The sequence below is a fragment of the Dermacentor andersoni genome, chromosome 3, assembly GCF_023375885.2.
Source record: "Dermacentor andersoni chromosome 3, qqDerAnde1_hic_scaffold, whole genome shotgun sequence".
Classification (NCBI taxonomy): domain Eukaryota; kingdom Metazoa; phylum Arthropoda; class Arachnida; order Ixodida; family Ixodidae; genus Dermacentor; species Dermacentor andersoni.
In genome coordinates, this window is record NC_092816.1 from 153,236,380 (window position 1) to 153,261,871 (window position 25,492).

Here is a 25,492-nt window from a genome sequence, read left to right on the forward strand (position 1 = left end):
ACCAAAGGACCAGGCAGGATTCCGTAAAGGCTACTCAACAATAGACCATATTCACACTATCAATCAGGTGATAGAAAAATGTGCGGAATGTAACCAATCTTTATATATTGCGTTCATTGATTACGAGAAAGCGTTTGATTCAGTCGAAACCTCAACAGTCATGGAGGCATTGCGGAATCAGGGTGTAGACGAGCCGTATGTAAAAATACTGAAATATCTATAGCGGCTCCACAACCACTGTAGTCCTCCATAAAGAAAGCAACGAAATTCCAATAAAAAAGGCGTCAGGCAGGGAGATACGATCTCTCCGATGCTATTCACAGCGTGTTTACAGGAGGTATTCAGAGACCTGGATTGGGAAGAATTGGGGATAAGAGTTAATGGAGAATACCTTAGTAACTTGCGATTCGCTGATGATATTGCCTTGCTTAGTAACTCAGGGGACCAACTGCAATGCATGCTCACTGACCTGGAGAGGCAAAGCCGAAGGGTGGGTCTAAAAATTAATCTGCAGAAAACTAAAGTAATCTTTAACAGTCTCAGAAGGGAACAGCAGTTTGCAATGGGTAGTGAGGCACTGGAAGTGGTAAGGGAATACACCTACTTAGGTCAGGTAGTGACTGCGGATCCGGATCATGAGACTGAAATAATCAGAAGAATAAGAATGGGCTGGGGTGCGTTTGGCGGGCATTCTCAGATCATGAACAGCAGGTTGCCATTATCCCTCAAAAGAAAAGTTTATAACAGCTGTGTCTTACCAGTACTCACATACAGGGCAGAAACCTGGAGGCTTACGAAAAGGGTTCTATTTAAATTGAGGACGACGCAACGGGCTATGGAAAGAAGAATGATAGGTGTAACGTTAAGAGATAAGAAAACAGCAGTTTGGGTGAGGGAACAAACGCGAGGTAATGATATCTTAGTTGAAATCAAGAAAAAGAAATGGGCATGGGCAGAACACGTAATGAGGAGGGAAGATAACCGATGGTCATTAAGGGTTACGGAATAGATTCCAAGCGAAGGTAAGCGCAGCAGAGGGCGGCAGAAAGTTAGGTGGGCGGGTGAGATTAAGAAGTTTGCAGGGACAACATGGCCACAATTAGTACATGACCGGGGTAGTTGGAGAACTATGGGAGAGGCCTTTGGACTGCAGTGGGCATAACCAGGCTGATGATGATGATGAATAAATAGAATATTGGTCATTGTCAGATGTCACAGGTCTGTCATTAGTCTGGTGTGTCGCAAACACCACTTGTGACACATCCGAAGCATGTGCCCGGTGTGGCCCCCGCACCATCTCTGGTTGTGCCAGTGCTCAAGCCATAATTTGAAGATATCTGCAAGCATGATGTTCCGTAGCGATGAAAATATGGTCCTCCACTTCATTGGATATGACTGGATGGGCCTATAAGAAAGGACAACAAGGCTTGTTATGGCAAGCTTACCCACATTTCTGTAATAACAAGAAACTTCACTGCCCCTACATCTAAGCTTACTAAAAGGCATGAACTTATCTTCATTTAAGAGGTGCGCAATGGAGTTCATTTTTGACAGACTCGACTACTGCTGCAGTTTGAAATCCAGCATTTTACATTCTTGTAGGAATGTTAAAGTGGCAGTTAGACTGCAGTAATTAGTTTATTAGACCAACTATTTGTTTTATGTTCGACAGCCGACTCGTAACACGGAATTAAAGCCACATTTTATTTTGATACGTTATTTCTCCACAAAAATATTAAAGCAATGAACACGTTTTGATCTGCCATGCAGTAGCAAGATGCACACATTACGCTTGTAACCTTCAGAGAAAGGGTGATTTAGCTGTTCATATGACATAACTCTGAAACGCCAACTCATATTAGCAAATGCACATGCATGTCCAAAACAATTAGCGTATGGGAAGCGCCCCTGCAATTGTAATTCCACGCAGCAGCCGTTACATTCAATGCCGATGCATAACTCACTGCTTGACAACTCAGCGAGTTCATAGACATAAGCACCATTTCAGATTCACACCGTGCTCGAAAACCGCAACAGGAGACATAAACTCAGACATATAATCACATCACTTCAATACATAAGCAAAAACAGTCCGTCTTAGGGCTAAAACACATGAGAGCGATTTAGTGCGCGATGGCGACGAGCGACAGCTTCCAGCGACAAAACGGGGCGTCGCTTGAACAGATCACTCGCTTCTGGAAATCTAGAAATCGTTGCTCATCTCCCGGAAGTCCCATGAGCGACTAGCCAATAGCGCGAAGCCGGAACTGGATGTACATCGCTCAAATGCTACCGATTGTAGCGTGGAACGACCAAACGTTTGAATTTTTATACGTGCAAGAATAGGAACCTACTGCAAGACCTTCGAAATATTTTATGCAACTTTTTACAGTAAAATACATTAACTTAGATTAATAAAGCACGCTTCACGCTAGTTTCGACGCGTGTTTACAGTCCTCCTACCGGCAAGACCGGGGAGGCGTCGCTGAAAATTTTCGCTCGCACGAAGTACGACTTGTAGGCGAGTAGCGAACGCGACAGTCATCTCCATCTCCGCTTGTAGCTGTCGCGCGCAAGATCGCTTATATGGGGTTTATACATTATTCAGCATAAAACATGTATTCCTCATGCATTTTCAGTAAGTTCAAGATAACGCGCCCAAGTGACCCCTTGCAGCATGCAACTGAATGCCTGCGACAAAGTTTCGAACTAGCACTGGTGCTGCACGAAACATCAGCGGTCGCAGATTACCCATGAGCAAGACAGCATCAAGCGCGCGGCTTGTTTTTAACCAAAGCATGCCGCCAGCAAAATGACGCTTTCTGTTATGTGACTCCTTATTTCAACAGCATTCCGTACACAGTAGACTGCGAAACTGAGTGAATTCAAACACATACAACGCACGCTAAGCAGGCTCCGCGTAGGCTCGGAATCATGAATTGGTGAACAAACAATTTTAAGCGTCCTCTCGTCTCACGTCTTATGGAACATACTATGGTTCTGGCAGCGTCTGCAATTTTCAAAGCTCTTGCGGATAGCGGCAAGTGATAAAATCACATGCAGTTATCGCGACGACTGGCTTTTTCGATTAACATCGAGAGAAACAGCGTGCTTGCCTAGTCCGTTGTCAATTGCGTCGGCTAAGCGACGACTTCCTGGCGATAGCATGTCATATACGCAGAAGGTCCCCCTAATTAGAATTCACTTACCGTGGAAGATTTTTTGTATATCCAACGAATGACGGACGACTGTCGTGTTTTCGCGGTGACGTGAGGTGGCTGACACACGATCTCCCTTGGGTGGCCTTCGTTGCTGCTCGCTGGACGGATCACCTTTCTCCGGTGCTGTGTTGTTCCGCGTTGTTGAGCGCGCGCGAGGTGGAGCAACTCCGAGTGAAAAAGTAGAGCGCTCGCTACGCGTTTTTTTAAACTCTGGCGGCCTGTTCTCTCAGAAGCGAAACGGTGTGTTTTTTGCTCAGCGTGTGTGAGTGATTAAACGCCATGTTGGGGGCCAGCCCTCCTGCAGTTGAAGCCTCCTACAGTTGAAGTTTTGTCCTATAGTGCCGAAAGAGTAGAACGGGCATTATACACACCCTTTGAAGGGCAGAGTGAAAATCACATTTCACTCTCTCCTTGGTGACGGAGTGAGAAATGCATTTCACTCCACTCGACATTTTTAGAGAGTAAAACAACGCTTTGAAGAGTAAATCGGCCGCTTCACTCATGCGATGCCCTCCCTAGTTTTTAGAATGTAAAGGCGGTGCTGCCTGAGCGGCAACTAGTGGAATGGCAGAAACGTGGCGACCCTCACTGCATAAGGAAGAACACTTAGTTGCTTCACATGCTAGCTCGTATGGATGTAAATCCTCATCGGGCATTCGAACTAAAATTCTTCGCTTGCGCACAGGTTTTCGAAAGATGACATGCTTTGAAACGGCCGCACGCCGTCTTTCACATGCACTTTTAAAGTACGTTTCACTGTAGTAAAACCATAGCTTTGCCTTCGAAATCGAAGTTTGCCTTGGCTAAAAAAAGGTCGAGCTGACTTCTATATGACATAAGCAGTTGGACTGCAAACGATCAAACAAGTAGCCAATTTTCCATACATAATTTAACAGTCCAGAAAGCATGAACCGCATCAATATCGGCTTGAATAACAAGAACTATTACTTACGGCTAAGACCATACTTGCCTGATTCCAACAAATCCTCGCTAACAATCGCTACTCCTCTCACCTTTCACAGTTGTCAGCTTAGAGATGCACAAACTCAATCGTGACTTCTGACCAGAAAATGCCCACGAGAAATGTGCAACGTTCTCCGAGTAGACAACGCAGTATTGGACGCTCTGAGCGGTAAGTCTTCCAATGCACTATAAGAATCGGCACCGTAAATATTGGTTGTCGGTCTTTTTAAAGAGGCCACGACACACACTTTTCGAGCACAATTTATGCATTAAATGTTAAACGGTGCGCATCGCACAGTGGGCTGGTAAAATTTGAACGCCTTCTGCATAGTGGAGAATTGTAATATAATGTGTTATGTCGCAGTTAAACTGTACAGTAGTCTGGCACCACTAAGTCGAGAGAAAATCTAATCGAAGTAACAGCATCCCATCACGAAGCTCGTGCTTTTGTGCAGTGCAAGTGCCGGAATCGATGGTAGGAGCCGGAAACACATCATGTTCGCCATGCATTGTTTCTATTTCCCATGTACAGCCGCAAGCAATAGTTTAGGCACCAGAGGTGCACTGATTCTTTTTTTTCCGCACATTGAGCATTCTGGTGCCGTGGTGTCCAAACACTTGCTCATGACTGTACGTCTCGGCGGTGATTCGGAGGTAGTTTCTGCTGGCGTTCTCTACTTTGCGCCAGCTTTATCGCAGTAGTGATGGAATTGCAGCTACGATGAAATGGCGCCGCCCTTGCTGCAGCGTTGGGCTCCAGAGCGCGCGGAGCAAGGCGTCTGATGTGGTCAAGAACTGTCTCCAAGCAGACGACACGGCGCTGGCTACCGCACTTCCTGGCGTAACAGAAGTCATGCCAAAATGGCATTGCTTGTGGGTGGGAGGGGCTTAGTGGCGTCTATTTCTTACTAACATTTCGATTTAACAGTGTGCTTCGAGACGAGTTCGTTGTGTGAATAAATACATTGCCCCTCTAGGGGGGGGGGGGGGGGGGGAGGATGCTCTCAGTTACTATAACAAACAGAATAATTGGACGACCATTTCATGGGCCCCTCAGAACAAATATCACGTTGAGGCTGTTGAGTGTGCTCCCGCAGGATTTTTTGTGCGGTGCTAAAGCTTTCTTTCTTTTTGTCTTCTTTTTTAGCGGTACATATACAGCTACGCCTAAAATTCACTTGTGAGGCAGAGCTCGTGTCATGCAGTTCCTTCTTTGTCTCTCGTGTTCGCGCTGTATTTTGTAAGTATTCCAACTAACCCAATTAGCAGTCTTGATAATGAACTATATAGCAGTAGAAAGTACACATCAACTATTGAAGACCTATGCCACAGTTTCAAGCAAGCGAGCTTTGGAGTACTGGAGATTACACTTCGCTTTTTCTTCGATTCGGACTTGGCTTAACAATAATGACCATTTACATATGGGTGGACTTGGCTTAACAATAATGGTAATTTACATATGCACACTCTTAAGCACGATTAGGCCACTATAGCGCGCTTTATAGTTGGACTTGTTCATTAATAACAAAAAGAAACGTTAACCAGTGCCTTAAAAATGCAAGAGAATGAGCTTGCATGAGCTCCGCCACAGATCTGTAATGACCTTGATTCACCTTGGAGTTCTGACTTCGGCGTTGTGTAACAGGCTTCTCATAAGGCTACAGCCGTGGTTGATGCATGATGAACGCCCTTATTAATTACTGCGACATGGTTATGACAACTGAATTTCTTATTAAAATAAGAATATTGCTTTCGTCAAAACCGCAAACAAGAGCGCACCTCTAGCGCTACGTGTTGGCGATGGCGCGTCTCTGTCTTAGTGCACGCGCTCCTTCCAACCAAATCACTTGAGTCACCAAGCCACTGTCCGACATCATTTTTTTTCCTAGCAGCGGGACACCCGCCGAAGGCTGCCTTCACAGTGTGTCATCAAGTCGGTCGCGCACCTAGCGGCCGGGATCACGAAGCGACCGTGCTTGCGAGGAAAACGTGTATTTTCAGTTCATAACGAGACACACAAGGAAGGCGGTACGCTAGGCATCTTTCGAGATGAAGATGAAGAGCCCATTTAGACCCCTCTGATTGGGAGAGCACATAGGTTCACCTCGGCATGTGTGTACTCGTGTGAGGCGTGTTGCTAGATCTGAACAAGAGCAAAAAGCGTCGGAAGCTACGCCAAATGGCTAAAACCCCATTTGAAACGTCATGTGGTGTAAGAAATTCAAAGGCCCACCCACGCTTGTGATTGTATGCTCTACCGCGGAATATTAGTTAGTGTCACGTTTCCGGATACAACTTTGGCGTGCCCAGCAGTCGTCTCTATGAATATATGCCAAGAATGCACGAGCAGTATAGTAAAACCGAGAAAAAAGGCTGCAAAAGGGGTGTTAGGGTGCGATTAATAAATACACATTCACTTACTTATAAGAAGGATAGAAATCCTTCGGAAACATTCTGGATAGCGATGTCTGGCACACTGGAATGGCTAAATAAGTCATTTCCTGCAAATTTTGTGTTTAGCATCCACAATATAAACAGTAATCTAAGCGCTACAGTAAACTGTGAAAAAAAGAACCTATATAACGCTTTTAGCACTTTAAGTCGAACTAACAGGTTCACTGTCAAATTTTGTTACCACGTGTAATAACATAACCACGTAAGATACGAGGCAACAGAATAAATGACGATACTGGTACGAACAAACCGGCAGTTTCCATTCAGTCAGTAATACGGCTCTACAGCGCTACTGAAATCAATAAATAACTGGAAAATAATAGTGCACACTTAGCATTTGTTGGCCAGGGGAGAACTGTTTTTTGAAACACCAAGCTCTCAGACCATATGCTTGTTCGTGCCAATATCAGTCAGTACAATGGCGTATCGCGACGAGAACACCCTACAGCGAGATGGCATGTTCGCTCTTTTGCATGATTATATTTACGCTATGCATTTTCGGCTCCCTCCATTTTAAGGAAGATGTTTCCTTGTCGGTGATCTCGAGCCATATTCGTTGAATAAGGGTGTCAGAGTTTGTTGATGAGGACTGTTTTCCTTAATAAGCGGATCAGTATGGTAAAGGTCGAAATTTTTGCAAGCTAAGGTTCCTCATGATCCGGACAAACATCTAGCGAACAAGTGATCGTTACGTCACCCATGTATTAATAGCAATTTTCAACGCTTCATCACTGAGGAAATTCTTCGTAACCTTGTCACACACTTCCTGTGAAAAATACAAAGGCCTTAGGAAATTTGCACCGAAAATAAGCTAAAAAACCGTTCACCTGTGCGTTTTCGAAGCATAACAGTCGGCCAAACGGGTACTTGTGTTCTATCTCAGCGTCTCGTCCAACTGGGTCCGTTGCACTGTTTGCTGCAGTCCCGCTCGCCGATACGAGTGCGTGATGTCAGTGAAGTGGCTTGGACGCGTTCCAGACGTATAGCCTTCACCTTTTTTCGTCCCTACGACGAATGTAAGAGGCAAACCAACCGTTTGGTTCAGCCGCGTAATCTTTCTACGCATTGTTGCAATCGCTTTTCCACAAGCACATTTGTTTTATGCTCTCTCGCTGTCAGTTGTGAAACATCGGCTTTTTTTTTTTCGCCTGATGGCGCACGTAACACTTGAGCTTCGGAAAGCCACGGCGGCCACGGCCTCGTATCGATGGGGCTGCAATGCGAAATCGCCCGTGTACTTAGATTTAGGCGGAAGGTAAAAAACACCTTGGATTCCAGTTTCTCGTTAAGTCCTTCAAAATGGCATGCTTCATGTAAAACATCATAATTTATTTGTTTTAGCTTTGGAGAAGACGCGCGGCTATAAACTCTCGTAGGCTACCGATGGCATCAAAGCTCCAAGATTTGAGGCCCTCGCTATGAATGAACAAGATGGAGAGAAATCGGGGAGCTCGACCTTTGCCAATAACGATCAGGTAAAGTAAACAGACGATGAAGATAAGGAAAGCATAGGGGTAACTAAGTGTGGTTGAAATAGAAAGGTGGAAAATAATGACGAAAAGAAACAAGTAAAGTGGGCAAAAATATACCTTTGGGATCCGAACCCATAGCCTCGACATTACGCGTCAATTGCGCTACGTGTTGTACTATGGCGACAGCCATCAATTCGGCTACTGTCTTGATTGTTCACGTGCACTAGATCTAGCCCTGTGAGTGCTATCGAATGTCACTCACACCTATGGCTGGTGGGTGAATTTGCGACTGATCCACTGACGAAATTTGCTATTACTGAGTTCCGTAAATTAGTTACCATTTTCAAGCAATGACTTCAATTATCGCGGGTTAAATGCTGGCAGTAAGATGAAAACAAAGACCTACTTATTTCAAGTTGATACATGGTATTTTCCTGGCAGTGTTGCAGCCAACAACTTTGCGTACAAAAGTTAATCAAACTGAGACAGCTTTTACAAGGAGGAAGGTACGATAGGGAACGCATCTCATACGGTGGACTAGAACTTCTATAATTCGAATGGCGATAAAAACGTAAACAGAAGAACATGTTCACAGCTAGGTCTTCAATATACTTTACTTGAAAAGAAGTTCATACACACCCCGGGAAATAAAGGAAGTGTGAGGCTCTCGTCGAGAGTGGCAAGATAACAGGGGAAAAATCTAGAGTATCCGATGTTCTCGAATAGATGTACTCACAGCCTTGGCAAATTCAGTCTAGAAGTTCTGAGAAATGAATGTCCCCGCCTGGCGACAACTTCAAAAGCTAGTACATCCTATCTGCCATCTCTCTGAGTGTGAGTTGACTGTGAAAACAAGCCTGTGCTTCATTTTTATAGGGGATCATCTGGCTAACGAACAACATGCCTAACCCAACAACCGAATAGATAAGTTGGAATATGTTGTTCAGCAGCAGGCAGCGAAGCTAGTCGAGTACGAAATTGAAATAGGCGTAACAATCTGTTGATGCTCAGAATTGCGGAAGTTAGCGATGAAACGGAAACCAAACTGAAAGAAGACGTCCTTGAAGGTATGTTTCAGAAAACCGTCGGAGTTTCTGTCAAGACAACTGAGAGAATACACCGCATTTGTATTATTTTTTATTATCGTGAAAAACAGGGCGTTCTAAGGGGGGTGGGGAATAAACTTTTATTGTAGAACCAGCACTTTATCATGGCCGGGCCTAAGCGTCCGATGAGGGAATGTCGAGGGCTTGCCTCGCCGTCGCCTCACGGGTGTGCTGGGTCGCCCAGGTTTAGTCGTCGAGGGCGGAGCTCCGCAGAGCCTCATGTAACCTCGAAGAGAGGGTGGTGGTGTTAATATGTGTGTACTGTGCTGGACACTCCCAACAGCATATGCGGAAGCGTAGCCGGGTGAATGCCAGAGCACCGGCAGTTGGGGGCAGTGTAAATGTGTAGGAATGTAAGGTGGAGGCGGGCGGGCGATGGGTACGGGTTTGTAGCAGACTCAGGGCGGTAGCCTGCACCCAGCTGAACGTGGGGTGATGTGGGTGGAAGGTTCGGCGAATGAGGTAAAAGCCCTTAACGAGATCGTTATAAGTGGTCAGATTGTCCCTGGTGTCCAACTCGTCTCCAGTGACTCTGGCGCGGTTGACTAGGTCTCGCGCAATGGAATGGGTGACCCCGTTGAGATTGGAGAGGTGTGGGGGGACAGTGTTCTAAGAAACTTTTCTAAATAGAAGCGCAGCAACATTCGTATCAGCTAAGACTATGCTGAAGAGAGAGAGGAAGCAAGCAGAAAATTAATGAAAAGCGCCGCATCGGCTGGGTAAAAAGGCACCAATGTTCAGCTTTTATACGATAAACCTGGAATAAACGACAAAACATACACTTGGGACCTAAGCCTCAATAAGTGCATACCGTGTGGTCTAGAACAAGAATGATTAGGTAAAGGAAAGCAGAAAAAGCCTGGCAGGGCGACCGGATTGATCACACAAACCAGTCACACACTCTACTGGTAACAGCAAGATGCTCACCCGCGTCACAGCTACGTTTCCCTGTTCTCAGTGCCTCAGCTTTAACAAGACTACTAATCTACAATTCCTGCCTCTTTCACAGAACCCTCAAGTGGTGTTGATAACAAAAACTGTAGTATGCTTAATGCTGTAATGTTTCCTCCTGCATGTAAAATGTAAAGAAAGAACCATGACTGGCGCGGCGATGAAGTGTGTATCATATAAAAAAACTCTGGGCACGCGGCCTTAGTTAAAACAGACACCGCCGAAAGTTTAGTGCAAGATTACTTTTCGAAATATAGCTTATCTTGCAGGTACAATGTATGGGCCACCCTCGACTTCCCCTCATTTCTAGAAGGATTGAGCACATTCTTGAGTACCCATGTCAATAGGAACTCACGGCTCATTATGGCCGGAGACTTCCATCTATCACTTATAAACCTCGACCACGGCTGCGTTCCAATGTCAAGTGCCGATAAATTATCAAATATAATCTTTTTTTCTTTATTCTATACCAAGTCGTTTGTCAAGACACAAGAATAACGTCTACATCACGATGATTTTCAACCCGCCGTGGCTGCTCAGTGGCTATGGTGTTGGGCTGCTGAGCACGAGGTCGCGGGATCAAATCCCGTCCGCGGCGGCCGCATTTCGATGGGGGCGAAATGCGAAAACACCCGTGTACTTAGGTTTAGGTGCACGTTAAAGAACCAAAGTGGTCGAAATTTCCGGAGTCCTCCACTACGGTGTGCCTCATAACGAGAAAGTGGTTTTGGCACGTTATTAAACCCCATAATTATTACGACAATTTTTAGACCAGGTGTTCCTATGCAGTAGTATAGAACAATTATTCAATTGCAATAGAGGGTGACATATCTGATCACAATATCATTGTAGTGAGTACAGCCGTTAGCATGGCGCTTCGCACTAACGGCGATAAAACACGCGTCGATGACAATACAATTCCTGATTTTCGAATTCTCGCTTGACGATCTTGAGCGTCAACAAAAAAGCAGCAGACGGGCCGTGGAATGAACTCTAGTTTCCGTAAATTACTGCGTGGAGCGATTTGTGCCATCAGGTAGAAAAAAAATCACTGTAACATCTTCCTTGAATTAATTACCCCATTATTCACATGAAGAGAAAGCTAAAGCCGCCTGCGCAAAAAGAAAAGCCCCGGATGAAATATCCACGTATAGCACTGACTTAAGGCGTACTCCGACGCCATCTACGAAACAGTTCTTGGGCCACACACTGGCTGGCTTCTTAAAATGTTCCCCACAAGACTTCTGGAGCTATTTCAGCAACAGAAAATATAACATTCAGGAAATAATAACCGGGACTCACACTTTTACAAAGACAACAAACATTTCCGAAGATTTCAATTGTTTTCTGAAGTCTCTGTTTCGCAGCGACGCCAACACGAAGCTAGACGAACCCTAAAGTACATATGATACGCAATCCAATACAACAACTGGTAGTCAGTTCAATTACTCCTGAATTTAGAGCAAAAAGAGAAATGTCGAGTGGGCGCGACGATATTGGTCCTGAATTTTTAAGCGCTATGTGGAATTGATGTCCTATTATCAAAAAATAATCTTCGAAAACCCACTGCATACGCAGTCTTTGCCATAGGACTGCCGCAGTGACATTGTTATACCTAGATTCAAAGGCGACGATCGCACATTCGCAGATAGTTAGCATCCTATTACACTCAAATGTATATGTTGTAATCTCATTAGGCACATCATCGCCAAACATATGTAACATTTTTCTATAAGGAGATCATTTATTTTACTGACGTCAGCATCAATCCCGAGTTGGGCCGTCGAAAATTACACAACTAATCGAAACAGTTCATGACTTCGCCGCAGCCATGGATGCCCAAAATAGATTGACGTCATTTGTATAGATTTTGTAAAACCATTTAATAAAGTGTATCATGATAAGCTCACCTATAAACTTTGACAAATACGCATCGACGAAAGCCTAGTGGTGTGGATAAAAAATATTTAGCCCACCTTAAGAAGAGAGTGTGTTTGAACAGGAGTTAATACTGTCAACTTCCAGTACCTCCAGGTGTTCGTCAGGGTTGATTGTTGGGTCCGCTCTTGTACCCGATATATATGTTTAGGAGGATGTTGGGAGTATAGAACGAGTGTATTCACAATATGTGTACAAGATGAGTCAGAGTAGTCAAGATGGCTGACCACCAAGAACACACAGCAGCCAGCTCCCCGTCTCGCGATCGTCTTCTTCCTCTCTTCTTTCATCCTTCCGTAACAAGACCCCCGGGTATTGAAGCGCCGTCTCGGCGCATGGTAGGCGAAGAATTGCGAGCGAAGTATGGCTTCAGACTCGAAACGTGCACGACGTCAAGAGGCGTCGGACTTGATGCATCAAGCTGTAGCGGCGAAATCTCGTATTTACGTCGTTAACTTGACGTAGGACTTTATAAGGCCCTGTGTACCGAGAGAGAAGCCTCTAGCAGACGCCAACCCGATGACAGTGCGACCAAAGAAGCACCGAAGCACCTGGCGTGAACTTAACGTCGCGATGGCACCGGTCATAACGCTATTTTTGTGCATGCTGTGAGGCTAATAAACGAGATCGGGCGACTTGACATGCCATGTGAGCGCGATCGATGACTTCACCAGCGCACTCAGTTGCAACACGTGGCACAGAAGGGAGGATGATGTCTAACGGTAATGTGGGGTCGCCACCATACACAATCTTAAAGAGTGAATATCCTGCGGTGTCATGTTGGGACGAGTTATATGCGAACGTCACGTAGGCCAGCGTGGCGTCCCAGTCACGGTGATCGTTGGAGATGTACATCGACAGTATCTCTGTGATTGTTCGGTTGTGACATTCCGTAAGACCGTTCGTTTATGGATGGTAAAGATGGACAACTTGTGCTTAAGGCACACGAGTGGAGGAGGTCGTCGACAACTCGAGAAAAGAACAAGCGGCCGCGGTCTGTAGATAACTGCCGAGGTGCACCGCGGTGGAGAATGATGCCGTGGAGGAAAAAATCGGCGACGTCTGTTGCGTAACCTGTCGGCAACGCCTTTGTTATCACTTAGCGTGTCGAGTAATGAGTAGCGATGGCGATCCACTTATTCACTCTAGTCGTCGTCGGAAAAGGGCTAAGCAAGTCACGGCCCAAACGAAAGAACGCTTCATAGGGAACTTCAATTAGATGGAGTCGCCCGATGGAGGGGCGGCTCGTTCCGGCGCTGACACAATTCGCAAGTTGCGACATAACAATGCACAGAGCTGTAGAGACCCGGCCAGAAGAAGCGATGTGGTACGCGGTCGTACGTACGCAAAACTCCAAGGTGTCCCGCCGTCGGTGCATCGTGAAGTTCTTCGAGAACGACGGATCGCAGATGACGAGGGAGGACAAGGAGCAACTCAGGGCCGTGAGGGTTGATATTGCGGTGGTAGAGGATGCCATCGTGCAGCTCAACAATGCGGCACGTGCCGTTTGTGATGCCAGATTGCACTCCGGCGGTGATGGACTGTAAGAAAGCGTCGCGCTGTTGTTCGGCGCGCCTGTCGGTCGTGTAACTCAAAGCCATCACGCAGGTCACCGGATCATGCGCAGCAGGATCGGTAGGATCCAAGGGGTGACGAGAGAGGCAGTCAGCGTCCTTGTGCAGACGTTCAGACTTATAGTTCACAATAAATGACTATTCCTGGAGCCGCAAAACGCAGCGACCAAGCCGTCGTGTTGGGTCCCGGAGGGAAACAGCCAGCAGAGTGCGTGGTGGTCTGCAACGACTGAAAACATGCGACCGTACAAATATGGCCGGAACTTGGCGACAGCCCAAACTGAAGCCAAGCACTTGCGCTCCATGATGGAGTAATTTTTCTCTGCAGGCGAAAGCAGGCGGCTGGCGTAAGCTATCACGCAATCGGTACCATTCTCTTGTTGCGGGAGTACAGCGCCGATGCCATGGCCGCTTGCGTCAGTGTGGACTTCGGTCGGTGCAGATGGATCAACGTGGGCAAGTGTGGGAGGGGTGGTCAGAAACCCGATGAGAACGGCGAATGGGTGGGCCTGATCCGGGCCTCATGAGAGTCGCGTGTCCTCCTTTATAATTTCTGTCAAATACCCAGCAACGTCGGCCAAGTTTTTGACGAAATGGCCAAAGTAAGAACACAGGCCGACGAAGCAGCGCACGACAGAAGCAGAACGTGGCACAGGGAAATTGCGTACGGCGCGAACTTTTTCCGGATCTGGTTGGACACCGGATGCGTCAACGAGGTGTTCCAACACGGTAATCTGACGGCGCCCGAATTGACACTTCGTGGAGTTCAGTTGGAGGCGGCTTTTCGGAAGACCTCAAGAATGGCAGCGAATCGCGTAAGGTGGTTGCCGAACGTAGGAGAAAAAAGCAATGTCGTCAAGGTAACAAAGACAGGTGGTCCATTTGTAGTCTCGCAGAAGAGAGTCCATCATACGTTCCAGTGTCGCAGTAGCATTGCATAGGCCAAAGGGCATGACATTGAACTGATATAAGCCATCCGGCGTGATCGCGGTCAATGTCATCAACTGAAATATGCCAGCAGCCGGATCGAAGATTGATGGACGAGAAGTATTTAGCTCCGTGCAAGCTGTCCAAGGCGTCATCGAAGCGTAGTAGTGAACAGACGGCTTTTCGCGTGATCTTGCTTAAGTGGCAATAATCGACGCAAGAACGCCAGGTACCATCCTTCTTTTTCACAAGGATGACTGGCGGAGCCCAAGGCCTGGTTGATGGATCGATGACCACATTGCGGAGCATTTTGTCCACTTCTGATTCGTTGACTAGACGTTCAGCATGCGATACACGATAGAGGCGCCGGCGAATAGGATTCGTGTCTCCCGTGTTTATACGGTGATGAACAACAGATTCTTGGCCTAAAGGCCTGTCGCCGAAATCAAAGATGTCACGGTACGATTCGAGGAGGAGATGTATGTACGTGGACTGTGCAGTGGTGAGGTGAGGTGCAATCATCTTCGCGACGTCATCTGTTAGTGAACCAGAGCTGTGGATGCAATTGGCGCTAAGAAACCACTTTCGGCATTATGACTTTCAATGTCAAATTCGAAGTATTAGAAACGCTGGCCAAGAACATGAGGCCGGAAGCACTTGAGGGCACAGGCTGAAATTAAGAAGCGGAAGAACGATGCTGTATTAGTCATCGTCACGATCGTATGCGGAAGAGCAATGTTCCGGTTGAAAAGTACGTCGATTATGTGGTGAAGGACACATTCACCGTCAGTAATCTGTGGCTGTAAGGTCAAAGCGACGTATGTGATTGCCTCAGGTGACAGACGCCGCACATCTTGAAGCGAGCACAAGTGAGGAGGGGCGGTGCTCGGAACATCGGCGAATTGAGGCAGTTCAAACTCAAGAACGCCGGTTGCGCAATCGATGAGAGTGGCATGATTGTATACAAATTCCTATCCAAGCATAATTTTGTGAGGGCAGTTGTCGATCACAGCAAAGAGAACAGAAGTAGGGCGGGAGGCTACACTTCAACGCACAGTACACGTTCCAAGAACAACCAGCACGCCACCATCGGCCACACGAAGCACTCTGGCAGCTACGAGGGTGTGGACATTCTTTAAATGTCTACGTAGGCTAGCACTAATCATAGATACGTGGACTCCATTGTCGCCGAGTGATTGAACAGGTACGCCTTCTATTTTAAGGTCAATTACACTTCTTGTGGGCACAGACAAAGGATTTGCTGCAGTAGTAGGCAATGCAGCACGACCTCCGAGGGCTGCATTTTTTAGTTTTCCGAAAGGGTGTGGCTAAAGGACACAGGGGACGAAAGGTGGCGTGGCTGCTGCGAATGGGAAGATGGGCGACATGTTTGCGGTGAACGAGACTGGTGTCCAGGCGGCAATGGTGAGCGACTGTACACCGTGTTCCTAGCAGAGTTGTCCGCGCTGTAAGACTCGGCTGTGGGCCAAAGATTCCGTGCATTTACATTAAAACGGCTCAAGTTGGTCGGCGTGCGACGTGTTGAGGGTCATGAGTTGTGACAGTATCGGGCAACATGACCAATGCGGCGACAGGTGAAACATGTCGGCTGGTCGTCTGCAGTTGTCCGCTCAGTCGGGTTGCCATAACGCGGAGAGAAGCGTCGGGGTGAAGCGAAAATTGTAGAAGGGCGTTCGTTGGCTCTAGGGTTGGCGACAGCACAGACAGAATGTAGGCCAACGTTTTCAAGTTCCTGGCGAACGATGACTTGTACGAGGGGAACTGAAAAAGGGGTAGCATCAGGGCTACGCGAACAGAAAGCTGTGGGCGCCATCGCATCCAGTTGACGCCGAACGATTTGCACCACGTCCTCTGATGGTGACGCGTGCTGCTGCGTGGCCTGATCTTCACACGTCCACATTGCGGCAGTATTGGGAAGTCTGGCGAATGGTTGCAAGACGCGTAGGCTTTTGGCCTGCTCGAATTGTTGGCACTTTTTAATGACAGCATCAACCGTAGAGTAGCTTTTGCACATGAACAGATTAAAGGCGTCGTCAGCAATGCCCTTAAGCACGTTCCCGACCTTATTAGCTTCTGTCATGTCCTGAGCAGCTTTACGGCAAGGAGGAAGGAAGGAAAAGTGGAGAAGGAAAGGCAGGAAGGTTCACCAATTTAGCTCAACTGGTTTGCTACGCTACACATGGGAGCGGGATGGAGGGATGATGAAAGATGAGGAGGAGAGAGAGAGAGAGCACATAACACAGCACATACATCGTCAGTTACAGTCCGTCATTCGTGCGTGGTACGCGGCCTCACTGTCCGTCTCTTTCAAAAACCCAAGTAGTCCCTTCGTCGCCTTCAGCTGCGATGACTTCTGTCGGCGATATGTGAAAATCATTTCAACTGACAATAGTCTATTGTCAAGCTGCGCTAGAACGGACGCCAGGGACTGTCTCTGAACATTATATTCAGGACAGTCGCACATAATGTATTCCAGCGTCTCCTCGCAAAGGCAGGCAGTGCAGAGAGCGCTGTCGGCCATTCCAATGAGAAATGAGTGAGATTTCGTAAATGCCACCCCTAGCCATAAGCGATAAAGCAGAGTGGCCTCCCGTTGGCGGAGTACAGCTGGCATGCAGAGATCCATCAAAGATGGCAGGTGGTATTGACAATTGCTCCGGTTGGTCTGGCAGATTGGTGTGCACCATAGAGACGACAAAGTGCTAGCACGTCCTGGATGTACGAGACATAGGATTTTGTGGGGAATTGGGCACGGGAGGTTAGTTCCTTCTTTGCGGCAATTTTGCGGCCGGCTGGTTTGCCCAACAACTCTGTCAACTTCTCTTTGCATTGGTCCCCATTGGTTAGCTCCTCTTCGTGGTTTTTGTACTACACCTTTGGCGTGACTCTTAGGTAGAACAACAGGTTAGCTAGCATATGCTTAGGGTCCTGTCTGGTGATTTCGCTCACGCGTTCGCACCCACTCACCCACTCCTCAACGTTGGCGCCATAGGCCCCGCAGAAAGTTCCAGGAACCTTGGGTTGAGCAATCACAACCGAAGGTGAGAGCGACGCAGCTCGCGATGGTGACGTTGGAGGCGGCAACGACGTTGATCCCGCGTGCTTACCGTCATTCATGGCGCGGAAGGTGATGCGACGTCCACTACGGCGCTCCGTTTCCAGCGGTGGTACCTCGCACCTCCCACCAATATGTTCCGGGGATGTTGTAAGTATAGAAAGGCTCTGTTTACAATATATGTACAAGATGAGTCAGAGTAATCAAGGTGGCTCACCACCAACAACATGCAGCGGGCAGCGTCTCGCGATCCTCTTCTTCGTCTCTCTTCTTTCATTCTTCCACAACAATATCAATGATATCCTTAGTGTGGTTGAATCTCCAGCATACCATTAAAGCTTGTTTCTCTCTTAGTGTAGTTGAACAACCGGTAAAGCAGAAGCTTCTCCCGGAAGTATAATTTATTCTACCTTAGCCAACGTACAGGATCAACTCAGAATTAGCCATTGTCTAGGGAATTTCTCTCAGCGGTGCTATCTTTGGGGCATGGAAATCAACTAGAGTAACTCCGTATTTACGCATATCACAAAAGAAAGTAAACATTGCGCGCTTTCACAATTGGTGGTAATTTATTTATTCATACTAGTCAATTTAATTATTTAGGCATTACAATAATGCATACTTTGACATGGCAATCACATGAAGAAAATGAGCGCTCGAAAACGAATCAGGCTACGCGGGATATAACGATGATCGCTTATAAGACTATCATTAGGCCGTTAGTAGAAACGTTGACAATCACTTGAGCACACGCTGAAGAGGATAAATGCTAAAACCTGCACGCTCACGAGACATTCATTACATTACTTGACATTTACATTACAATTCGTTGTTACTTCGTACTGCTTGCTTGCTCCCCGGAGTTCCTGGTTTCAAGAGCCTTAATTGACTATATCTTAACAGAGTTCATCTGCCATGAAAGGCAGTGGGATTGAGTGCCGTAATTACCTTTATCTTAATTAGGTGTGTCTAAATAACTTCACCTTAATTAACACCAAATATAGTTGGTTTGGCTCTTGAACGTCACAATGTCATTGGGTTCCAACTTGGAGATATTGCCGATTCGCCCAAATCTCGATGTTGGGTCATGGGTTGAAGTGCCTTAATTAACCTCTCCTTATTAAAACCAAAGCTCATGAATTAGACTTCCACCAAAGATCGAGGGTGCCACTCCCACCAAAGGTCCTACATTCCGCACTCGACCTTCACGACGGGAATTCGAATTCAACTTGGAGATATGGCCAGATCGCGCGTATATCGAAGTGGGTTCGACTCCCACCATAGGTGGAGTGCTCAGCTCCCACCAATGGTTGCGTGCTGGAGTGCTTTAATAAACTCTATCTTTATTAACTGTGCCTTAATTCGCCTTAATTCGCCTTAATTAACACTTAAAGCACAGTGGGTTCGACTTTTGACCTTCACAATGTATATTGGCACGCACTAGTTACGCTAGAGGTCGAGGAAGAAGAAGTGTGCGTGGTAGCTGCTGCAAACACGACCTGTAAACGGCTGTTCGCTTAGAACTGACTGACTGGCTTTTCCTCTCGTGACAAACTGGTGGAGGCGCTGGGTACGCATCCATCGTATGCCTACGGGTCCTGAACCAGAAGCTACCGACGCCAGTACCTCGGGGACGGCAGAAATCTATCGAAGCAGCTGTCGCCTCCAAGGTCTTCCACCGCAATACAGTCCCTTGGCAAGCTCCGTGAGGAAGATGTCAACAACTACCGCAAGCCAAACCGAGGTGATCCCAAATGCTCCCGTACCACGCATTCTCAACGTGCTTCGCACGCCTAACCCGTTCCATGGCGACGCCTTTGAGGACGTTGAAGACTGGTTGGACCATTTCGACCGGGTCGCCGCCTTTAACGACTGGGACGATCGCCGTAAGTTGAAGAACGTCTACTTTTCCCTGTTAGACGCGGCGAGAGTATGGTACGAGAACCACGAAGCCTCATTTACCAGCTGGCAGGAGTTTTACCGACTGCTATGCGAAGCCTTCTGCACTCCCGAAAGGACAGAAAAAGCCGAACAGGCACTGTCTTCGAGGTTCCAAATGCCAAACGAAACCGTCGCCATGTTCGTCGAAGACATGACGCGATTGTTCCGTCGGGCCGACCCACGAATGCCAGAAGACAAGAAGGTGCGTCTGTTAATGCGAGGCGTAAAGGAACAGCTTTTCGCGGGCCTCGTGCGTAATCCTCCTACAACAGCCTCTCAGTTCGTTCGTGAGGCAACAGTCATGGAACGTATGCTTCGGCAGCGGCTCTCGCAGTATGGACGCCAGACCACCATGACTGCTGCATGCTCTCTCGTACCTGCAAATGATGACAGGGAGTCACTTACCGAGCTAATACGACAAATTGTTCGAGAAGAACTGCAGAATTCCTATGCATCGGCTCCGACACCTCCCAGTGCCGCGGTTCTTACGGATGTCATTCGAGAAGAAATCGGCAAAGTGGTTCATCCCTCGCCACCAACACGACCCGAACCTCCCACGTTCTCGTACGCGGATGCTCTTCGGGCTTGCGCGCCGTCGACGGGCCGTTTTTCGCAGCCGCCTGCTGGGATTTCTCGACGCTCTCCAAGTCCGATCCACCGCACGAATCCGCAAGCACCCTTTCATCCTGGTCCGCGCAAATCTACAGTATGGCGCGCCCCCGACAACAGTCCGTTGTGCTATCACTGCGGGGAGGCTGGTCACATGTATCGCGATTGCCAGTACCGACGGATTGGTCTGCGGGGATACCATCCGGACGCCCGTTGCCCGCGCTATGGCGAACGCCCGCACGAAATCGAGAAATACTTAGAAAGTAACCGGCTTCCTCCTGCCCAACAGCGAAGACAGTCACGGTCGCCTTCACCTCGTCGGTACGCGTCACCGAACCGTGCTCGACCCGCCTTTGATTCCGCTGGAGTCAACGGTGGAAGCCCGCGCCGGGGAAACTGAAAACGGCGACCTCCGGGGGTGAGGCCGCTGTCATGCGAACCGTCAAATATCCTCCGCCGACGCCATCCCCTCGCGACGTACCACTGACGCCTTCATTCGCAACTGCAAAAAAAACTTCTGCTGCTATTACTGCTTCAATCGACGGCTATCCAGTAACTGCACTTGTTGATACGGGAGCTGACTACTCGGTTATGAGTGCCTCACTGGTGACTCGGCTACGCAAGGTGCTGACAGCGTGGGACGGCCCACATCTGATTACGGCCGGAGGACACCTCGTGTCACCCATTGGACGATGCACCGCCAGACTTGCAATTTCTACTTCGACTTTCGTAGCGTCTTTCCTTGTGCTGCCCAAGTGTTCTCGGCTAGTTATACTGGGCATGGATTTTCTCCAGGAATATGGGGCGATCATTAACCTTCGTGACTTGTTCGTGACTTTTTCTAACTATGTTTCTTCGGATTCGAATGTGGCGGATGAACATCACCACGCGGCTTTACGCGTGGTCGATGACTGCGTGACGTTACCGCCTCGAAGTAGCATCTTCGTCCTCGTTGAATGCCCCCAAGAACAACTAGGAATAGGCATCGCCGAAGGTAACCTCGCCATGTTGCTGGATCGCGAAGTGGGCGTCGCACGAGGTCTCGTAGAGCTCCAACATAGGCAAACCACGATTCTAGTTACGAACTTCAGTGGCGAATACAAACACTTTGCGAGGCATACCACCATGGCCTACTTTGAAACGGTGGCCGAGTCCAACGCCTGTGCTTCGGTAACGACAATCTCGATTCCGGAACCCAGCGATGTGGACTTGACCAGTCACATCAACGTCAACCCACAGCTCGACCAAAACGAGAAGGAGGGGCTCCTTACTCTGCTATCGTCATTTAGCGACTATTTCGCCACCACGTCGAAGGTCAAACAGACTCCTTTAATCAAACACAGAATCATCACTGAACCGACCGTCCAACCTGTTCGCCAACACGCTTATCGCGTGTCGCAAAGAGAACAGGATGCTATTCGTCATCAAGTGAAACAAATGCTCGACGATGATGTCATTCAACCATCGACAAGTCCTTGGGCTTCACCTGTTGTATTAGTTAAAAAGAAAGACGGTTCACTAAGATTCTGTGTCGATTATCGCAAACTGAACAAGGTCACGAAAAAGGACGTTTACCCACTTCCTCGAATTGACGACTCCTTGGATCGCCTGCGACATGCCCGTTACTTTTCTTCAATGGATCTACGTAGTGGGTACTGGCAAATTGAAGTTGACGAACGGGACCAGGAAAAAACGGCGTTTATAACACCCGACGGTCTCTATCAATTTAAGGTCCTCCCTTTGGATTGTGTTCCGCTCCGGCCACATTTCAACGCATGATGGACACAGTTTTATCTGACCTCAAGTGGAACTCGTGTTTAGTCTACTTAGACGATGTAGTTGTTTTTTCCACCACGTTTGAACAACACATCCAGCGGCTTGATGCGGTTCTTCAAGCTATCCGCACCGCCGGCCTCTCCCTGAAGCCCGAAAAATGTCACTTTGGCTACGAGGAGCGCAAATTTCTAGGTCATATTGTCAGCAGCACCGGTGTGCGCCCTGACCCTGACAAAGCCCTGGCAGTTGCTCTGTTCCCAATACCGAAGACAAAACACGATGTCCGCCGATTTTTAGGGCTTTGCGCGTATTACCGCCGTTTTGTACCCAATTTTTGTGAAATTGCCGAACCTTTGCAACGACTCATCAAGAACGACGTCACATTTGTTTGGGGCCCAGCACAATCCGACGCCTTCCACGACCTTCAGCGACGTCTACAGACACCACCGATACTTGGTCACTTTGACACCGAGGCAGACACAGAAGTGCATACTGATGCTAGTAACGTTGGTATCGGAGCGACACTCGTACAGTTTCAAGCGGGTGTTGAGCGCGTTATTGCGTATGCCAGCCGAACCTTGTCCGCTGCTGAAAAAAACTACTCAGCAACTGAAAAAGAATGTCTGGCAGTCATATGGGCTATCCAGAAGTTCCGCCCATACCTGTACGGACGCCCCTTCCGTGTCGTCAGCGACCACCACTCTCTCTGCTGGCTGGCGAATCTCAAAGATCCTTCAGGCCGTCTCGCAAGATGGAGCCTTCGGTTGCAGGAATTTGATGTGACCATCGTCTATAAGTCTGGCCAGAAACACACTGACGCCGACTGTCTTTCCCGCGCCCCCGTCGAACCCGCACCACTAGATACTGACGACGATTCTGGTTTTCTTTGTACTCTCCCGTCTTTAAACCTTGCTCAACAGCAACGCCAAGATTCCGAGCTCCAGCCCTTGATTGAATACCTTGAAGGAAGCCGCGCACAACCCCCACGGCTGTTCGCGCGTCACTTGTCCTCTTTCTGCCTACGTGGCGACATCCTATACAAGCGGAACTTTCACCCTACGGCAGCCGTTTTCCTGCTCGTTGTTCCCGCTACTCTCCGCGACGACGTTCTACGTGCATGCCATGACGAACCAACGTCCGGGCATCTTGGTTTCACGCGTACTCTCGCGAGGATCAAGCAGAAGTACTATTGGCGAAAACTCACAAAAACCGTGAAGCAGTACGTCAGAAGTTGTCGAGATTGCCAGCGCCGCAAAGTTCCACCACTAAAACCAGCCGGTCTGCTTCAGCCTGTCCGACCTCCTTGCTCACCTTTTGAACAAGTCGGGATGGATTTACTCGGCCCATTTCCCAAGTCTTCGGCTGATAACCGCTGGATCGTCGTCGCCACCGATTACCTCACTCGATACTGCGAAACACAAGCCGTTCAGCGAGCTACTGCTTCAGATGTTGCTAACTTCTTTATCAAAAATATCGTCCTTCGACATGGTGCTCCCGCTGTCGTCATCACAGACCGTGGTACGGCCTTCACTGCCCAGTTGGTCCGAGATATTCTGCAGCTGAGCGGAACAACGCACCGTACGGCAACTACGTATCACCCGCAGACTAACGGTTTAACAGAGCGTCTCAACAAAACGATTGCGGATGTGCTTTCCATGTATGTTGCCACGGATCATAAAAATTGGGACGAACTGCTCCCGTATGTGACATTCGCGTACAACACTGCCACAAGAAACCACCAGGTTTCCTCCTTTTCGTCTGGTCTACGGACGCGACGTCACCACTATGCTCGACGTGATGCTCCTACCAACTTCGTCTCAACCTACCGCACCAGATACAGACGCCTTTGTTCAGCGTGCCGAAGCGGCGCGGCACCTTGCGCGGCAACGAATTCTATCCCGACAAAGTCAAGATGCTCGTCGATACAACATATGCCATCGAGACGTCACGTACAACCCGGGAGATCTTGTATGGGTTTGGACCCCTATACGTCAACGAGGCCGGTCAGAAAAATTATTGCGCCGATACTTTGGACCCTACATAGTTTTGCGTCGTCTAAGTCCTGTCAACTACGCAGTTATTCCAGCCGACACTTCGCACCACTCCCGTAGACCACGTTCCTCTGACATTGTTCATGTTACCAGGATGAAGCCTTACCATTCGCGCTGACTCTCATCCACAAACTTTGTGATGCGGCCCCTGTCGTCTCGTCCGTTGTCTTTCTCATTTCTTTTATTTTTTCCTTGGGGCATTTCACATCTCCCCAACTTTATTTATTTAGTTATTTTTTTTTGGAGGGAGGGGTAATGGCACGCACTAGTTACGCTAGAGGCCGAGGAAGAAGAAGTGTGCGTGGTAGCTGCTGCAAACACGACCTGTAAACGGCTGTTCGCTTAGAACTGACTGACTGGCTTTTCCTCTCGTGACAATATCCAACTTGGCAGTATGACCGATTTGCCTATATTTCCAAGTAGATTCAACTTCCACCAACGGTCATAGGTTCGAGTGCCTTAATTACCTCTATATTTAACTGTGCCTTAATTAACTTTGCCTTAACACCGCAGATAGTGCTGCTGCTTCTTCGCCTAGGATTCACGCTTCATGATAAAGGAATTTATGACCCAATTCGCCCTAATTAACACTAAAAGTCGTGGCTTCGACTCCTAAAGATCGAGGGTTCAAATCCCACGAAAGGTCGTGGCCTTAACTTCTCCTTAATTAACGCTGCAGGTCGCGGGTTTAATTTCCACTAAAGGTGGTGGGTTCGACCCCCTATGAATTACGGCCGCTATATTCTCCCTAAATAACACCCCAAGTCGTGGGTTCGACTCCTACCAAATGTCGAGGGTTCCACCCCCTGTGAATTACGGTGGCTGATTTCGCCCTAAATAACACCCCAGCTCGTGGGTTCAACTACTACCAAATGTCAAGGGTTCAACCTCCTATGAATTTCGGGGGCATAGTTTACTCTTATTAAAGCCCCAGGTCGTGGATTCGAGTCCTAACAAATGTCGAGGGTTCAAGCGTCTATGAATTTCGGGGGCATAGTTCACTCTTATTAACACCCCAGGTCGTGGATTCGAGTCCTAACAAATGTCGAGGGTTCAAGCGTCTATGAATTTCGGTCGCATAGTTCACCCTTATTAACACCACAGGTCGTGGGTTCGACTCCCATACAGGTGAAGGATTCGACCCCCTATGATATTTGGTGCCATAACGCCGGACATCGGATTTTCGACCCATGAGCCATCTAAGGCTTTCGCCTTAATATGCATCGGTCGTTTGGTGCCCTAACTAGGAAGAAATAAAATTAAGTTGAGGATATATTCAAGGGCTCGCTATGCGCGTCATATACTTCAAGTATCGTCGCTCAACGTCACCAAAATTCAGCGACGATTACCATGCTCCCTAATGGGAAATTTGAGCGTAGCTGTATACATGTTTTCATATTGCGATATGTTCGCTGACCCGGACAATCTGTCTC

At 48.0% G+C, this 25,492-nt stretch overlaps 1 protein-coding gene across 2 annotated transcripts in view; it reads right to left on the reverse strand.

Moving 5' to 3' along the window:
* The window catches only part of LOC126524611 (sulfotransferase 1C2-like), a 138,709-nt gene that overhangs the window by 41,112 nt on the left and 72,105 nt on the right, over positions 1 to 25,492 (reverse strand). The window contains exon 1 of one of the 2 annotated variants that reach the window (XM_050172912.3): positions 7,466 to 7,584. The exons of the other annotated variant lie outside the window; for it this stretch is intronic. Coding sequence (XP_050028869.2) covers positions 7,466 to 7,484 — 19 coding nt within the window. The 5' untranslated portion in view covers positions 7,485 to 7,584. Of the gene's footprint in view, positions 1 to 7,465; positions 7,585 to 25,492 lie in introns of those variants that run through there. 2 annotated transcript variants of the gene reach the window in all.